We start from the raw sequence: 4,604 nt of genomic DNA on the forward strand, positions 1-4,604 counted from the left end.
AAGTATTCATTTTAATTTATTAAAATAATACGCAATCAGTTCAAACAACAACAAAAAAAAAGAAAAACTTGGGACTTGCTCCTGTGTCATCCTCCTCCAGTTCAGACAGTCACCAGCTTTCCAACCGGAGAGGACAAACTGTCGTGCAGACGAACGCGTCACACTTCATCTCCACAGAGGTTTCCACAAAAACACCCAGTCGCTTTTTCCTCTCTTCTTTTCTTCTACTTGTTTGCCCTTCTGCCTCTGTAAAATTCCTGTTTACCACGAAGGTATTTTAGTTTGTTCTTTAAAACACCAGCCGGAGCATTTATGGAGCTACTGTAGTGCAGCGCGCTGATGAACAGGCCCCTAATTGCTGCCTGCTCTGCTCTGCATCTCCTCCGCGTGTATGTGGGTATGAATGAGAAGACAAAACCGCACAGTCTGTGTGTGTGTGAGGGAGAGAGAGGAAGCCGACCAAGAACCCTCTGCATTCATTTACTATCTCCTTGTGTGGTTTGGCAGCAGGCGCTTGCTGGTAAAGAGGGGGGGGGGCATGGCGGGGTGTGTGCAACGGGCATCTGTCTGGACGCGAGGCAGGCCTGGCACGCCACGCCGCTCCCCCGCGAGGCCCGGCATGAGGGTGGGATCAGAGCAGAAAGCCTCGCTCGGCTCCAGACAGCCAGTCTGTGCACGTGCGCGGATGCTAGCAAATGCGCATTTTTGCATGCATGTGCACTTCTGCGAGCGCAGGGGCAATTAAAGTAAAAACCACACAAGCTTAACCAGCAACCAAAGGTTGGCTATTGTTCCGCCTGTCACTTCAAAACGCGTTGACCTCTCCGTACGGAGTCTCACCATTCATCACTCTGTCACACGGCTTGTCCGAGTCTGTGTGTTCCCTAATCATGTCCTTTTTTTTTTTTTCTGTGTGTGTGCAAATTTTACACCAGGCTGTTTATTTGACCTCTGTGGTTGTTAGAGCTGTGAGGAGCGATCAAGCCAAGCTGAAAGCAACACAATAATATCCACACCGCCGTGGCAGCTCGCCATACCTCCCTGTTCTCTGCTGGATAATAAGTGAACCGCCACGAAGCCGAGCTCGGTTTGCACTTGGACAGCACAACTCCCTTGGAAGATAATATTTTTGCTGGAAGTATTGTTTGTTGGACGCCAACACAGGATATTATCTCCTAAACAGCACCAGCAATGGAAATCGTGCGACTGGGCTGAAGTTCTGAGGCCTTCCGCGCTCAAATCCGCTCGTGAAAGTTAAGACATTCAAGGCAAATGATTAACAAAAGCACACAATGTATAGAGAGTTTAGCTTTTTATTTTTTCGCCGTTTTCCACGGCAATTTCTTTCTCCGCACTCGACGGCGAGCGGAAAGCGACGTGGCGTCCGAACCCACGGACGTGTTCGCTGACGTCGCCGGTTTAATTGAAGACAACAGGAATAAATATCAGTGGCAACAGCTGCAAAAAAATCTGAGCGCAGCGGAATTTCAGTCGCAGCACAACCCACAGACATCAGCGAGGCAGCAGCCGCAGCAGAACCGGCATCTGACGGGACCGGGGTAGTGGTTTCCCCTTATGTCGTACGGCATCTGCGTGAAGACACAGGAGAGATGAGTCCAGGTGTTTGCCAATGGCGGATCCTTGAACGCAGCACAATGCGTAAAACGCAGGCGAAAAAGAACAGAGTTTGGGTTGAAACGAGCCGTCAGATCGGGAGCTCTCACAATTATGAAATTATAGATTTTTCATCAGTATGAGGTTTAGTTATTCAGTAACTTTCTCTACACCAAACCAAGTATCTTTGGTCTAGTGGTCTAGTATCCTAGTACATTTGAAATAAGCCACCACTGGCTAATGGTTAGCTTTTCAGCAAGAAGGAGAAGCTTGTTTTAAGTCAGTAGTTTCTTAACAATGATGAAAAAGTACTTGTTCCCATTGGCTGATTATTTCACTCATAGCAAGGGGAAAATATCTTGTACTTTTTCATCAATATTAAGGATTTACTGACTTATGACGAGCTTCCATTTCTTGCTGAAAAATTTCTTCTGACTCAGGTTTGTTTTATTTCAAGTGTACTTAGAAATTTGCACCAGAAACTAGACTAAAAACATTTGGTGAAAGTTAATGGGTCGCAAAGTTTTTTTTAGATTTTAAACAAAATAATGAAAATAAGCTTAATTTAGAAAGGGACGATGTTCAGCTCAAACATAACAGTCACTGTTTGATGCACTCTACTGGATTCTAACACAAGCTAACTCGCATCAGATGGGAAAACTGCTGGGTTTTTAAAATGTATTTTAGTATTATTATTAATAATATCATTAATGAGAATTTAAACAGGGCTTTTCTGATGCATATTGTGCTGCCGTGTGTGTCAGTGGCCCAGTGCAGGGAACACAGATTTGATCTAGTTATTTCACATCTGGGTACTTTTTAATTTTATTTTTAAATCTTCATTAGTATCCACACCATCGCCTCCATTTGGCTTTACTGCAGGTTTAAGAATAAAAACTGAACACCTGCCAAAGCCATCAAAACAATTTGATGAGAAGAACGAGTTTGTTCACGGGTGGGAAACAAGTTGAGGAAAAATTCATGCATTTTACTGACGGAATTAAAATTGTGCTTTGATTTGGATTTTATGAAACAGAATCACATTTTCAAAATTTGTACAAACCAACTGTATTTTTTTTTATTATATGCATAGCTATGGAAAAAAATAAGAGGCCACTTAAAATGATCAGTTTCTTTGATTTTACTCTCCATAGGTATAGTAAGAACAAAGTGAATATTGTTATTTAATTCTATGAACTACTGACAACATGTCTGAAATTCCAAGCAAAAATTTAGCAAATGAGAAATGGTTAAAATAATGCAAAGGAAACAAATTCATATTCATTTAGAAACAACAACACTTCTCATGGCTATTTCAGTGTTTTGGATGATAGTGTAGATGCTGACTTTTGGGGAAATAAGAAAAAATGAAAACGAGAGAAAAACACTACTGGTACTCTAAAAAATGTTTTGGAGTACTGCAGCGTGGATCTTAGTTCTTTCCCAAACATTTTCTTAAAATCTCCATCTTGTCTTGTTCTTTTACACCCAAACAGCTCAACATACCATCCACATTTCTGTTGACTCTTGTGTTTCGCTAGTGACGCTCAACTCCTCCTCCAGCAGCTCATTGTGAAGCACGCTTAACAGCACAAAATTACTCTGGGAAAAAAAAATTAACAACAACAACAACAACAGAAAAATAGAACAAAGGAAACGCAGAAATGTGCAAAATGCATTATGGTTCTTGGCTCTTACTGTCAAAAACAGCAGGGCAGAGATCTTCTGAAAGTAAATGAAGGCGAGTAAAATCACAGCGAGTCTGACACCGAATGTCCTCATTCTCTGAACAGGTTACCTATTAACTGTCATCCACACAGTCAGACTGTTTGGACAGTCTTTTTTTTTTTCCTTCTCGTCACGATGCGTCGATTTGAGTTGCCAGTAGAGAGTGGCCGTATTTATACTCAGGTGGGGGAAACGTTGCATCGCGACTGGAACGGCAATTTGAAATAGGAGTGCGTGTCATTCCAGTCACAGTGGCTGGAAAGTCCTGTCGCTGTGTTTTCACTCTAAACAAGAACAAGATATCTCCCAGGATGCTATGCTTTGTGCATCTGAAGAATGCAGAAAAAATATATTCTTAAAAATGTAACATTTTTTATTTTTAGATTACCCTGAAGAAGGCAGGACAAAAGCACTTTTCGAAAGCTTTGATTTACTACAAAATGGATTTGATTCTTGAGAGCTTAGCTCTGTTCAATTTTGACTCTGTGCACCGTGATTACGTTTGAGTGACCAACTTGCGTAGCAGCAGCCAGCTGACTGAGTGAGCATCCACAGGATGCGGTTTGCTCTGAGGTGGACTGGCAACATAAAACCAGTAGCAACACCATGTGCCATGTTTTAAGATCTGATACATACATTGTTTGCGTCCTCTGTGTGGAATTAAGCTTATAAGAAAAGCAGGATGCTGTTAATAAATGTAGAAATCTGTTGTGGTATCAGTAGGTTATTTGAAGCACTTTCTGTTACTCACAGGTAACATTTCTGATCTTATGCAACAAGCAAAACTGTTTTGGTCACTGGGTTCGGTGTAGTGACCCGATGCCACCTCTGAACTTTGTACGATCAACAAACCGCCCAGAAATCGGCTCTGTGGCTTTCTGTCTGCAAAAAAAGGGGATTGTAGTAATGTCTCCATCAAGTAAAATAAAAAATGACCCCGGGTTTGGCTCTTTGTGAAAGGTTTGCTTTTATTTTTCACAGTTCTTACAAAATTTCTGATGGTCTTCGATTATCTTTCAGTACTTACCTGGTTTCTCTTTAGCTCCTCCTTCTCTGTATAGTTATTTACAGAAGATATTTTAAATCAGAGCTCATGATGCACCGAAAAGGTTACAGTCATGATGTTAATTTGTGTGTGTGTGTGTGTGTGTGTGTGTGTCCGTACTACATGCAGATGATCATTTTCACAATATTTACTAATAGCACTTTTTTTTGGCAGTCCTCCTGTTACCTTTTAGAGTAGGAGTGTTTTAATTTGGGTA

The 4,604-nt window shown here is 41.6% G+C and overlaps 1 protein-coding gene across 1 annotated transcript; it reads right to left on the reverse strand.

Annotated features, from left to right (window-relative positions):
- Window positions 1–1,320: 1,320 nt before the first annotated feature.
- Window positions 1,321–3,401, reverse strand: LOC129367721 (hepcidin-like). The gene is made up of 3 exons (XM_055042358.1): window positions 3,313–3,401; window positions 3,121–3,216; window positions 1,321–1,589 (listed from the first exon to the last, which is right to left on the reverse strand). Exons 1-3 carry the CDS (start codon window positions 3,394–3,396, stop codon window positions 1,488–1,490), a joined length of 282 nt encoding a protein of 93 aa, XP_054898333.1. The 5' UTR covers window positions 3,397–3,401; the 3' UTR covers window positions 1,321–1,487.
- Window positions 3,402–4,604: the final 1,203 nt, after the last annotated feature.

The sequence above is a fragment of the Poeciliopsis prolifica genome, unplaced genomic scaffold (assembly GCF_027474105.1).
Source record: "Poeciliopsis prolifica strain line A6 unplaced genomic scaffold, Auburn_PproV2 SCAFFOLD017, whole genome shotgun sequence".
In the NCBI taxonomy this organism is placed as follows: domain Eukaryota; kingdom Metazoa; phylum Chordata; class Actinopteri; order Cyprinodontiformes; family Poeciliidae; genus Poeciliopsis; species Poeciliopsis prolifica.

Coding starts and splice junctions, on each gene's coding strand:
- LOC129367721 (XM_055042358.1), bottom strand. CDS start 3,396: ATGAGGACATTCGGTGTCAGACTCGCTGTGATTTTACTCGCCTTCATT. Junction 3,217..3,312: donor CTGCCCTGCTGTTTTTGACA/GTAAGAGCCAAG, acceptor TTTTTTTCCCAG/AGTAATTTTGTGCTGTTAAG. Junction 1,590..3,120: donor AGTCAACAGAAATGTGGATG/GTATGTTGAGCT, acceptor GTCTTCACGCAG/ATGCCGTACGACATAAGGGG.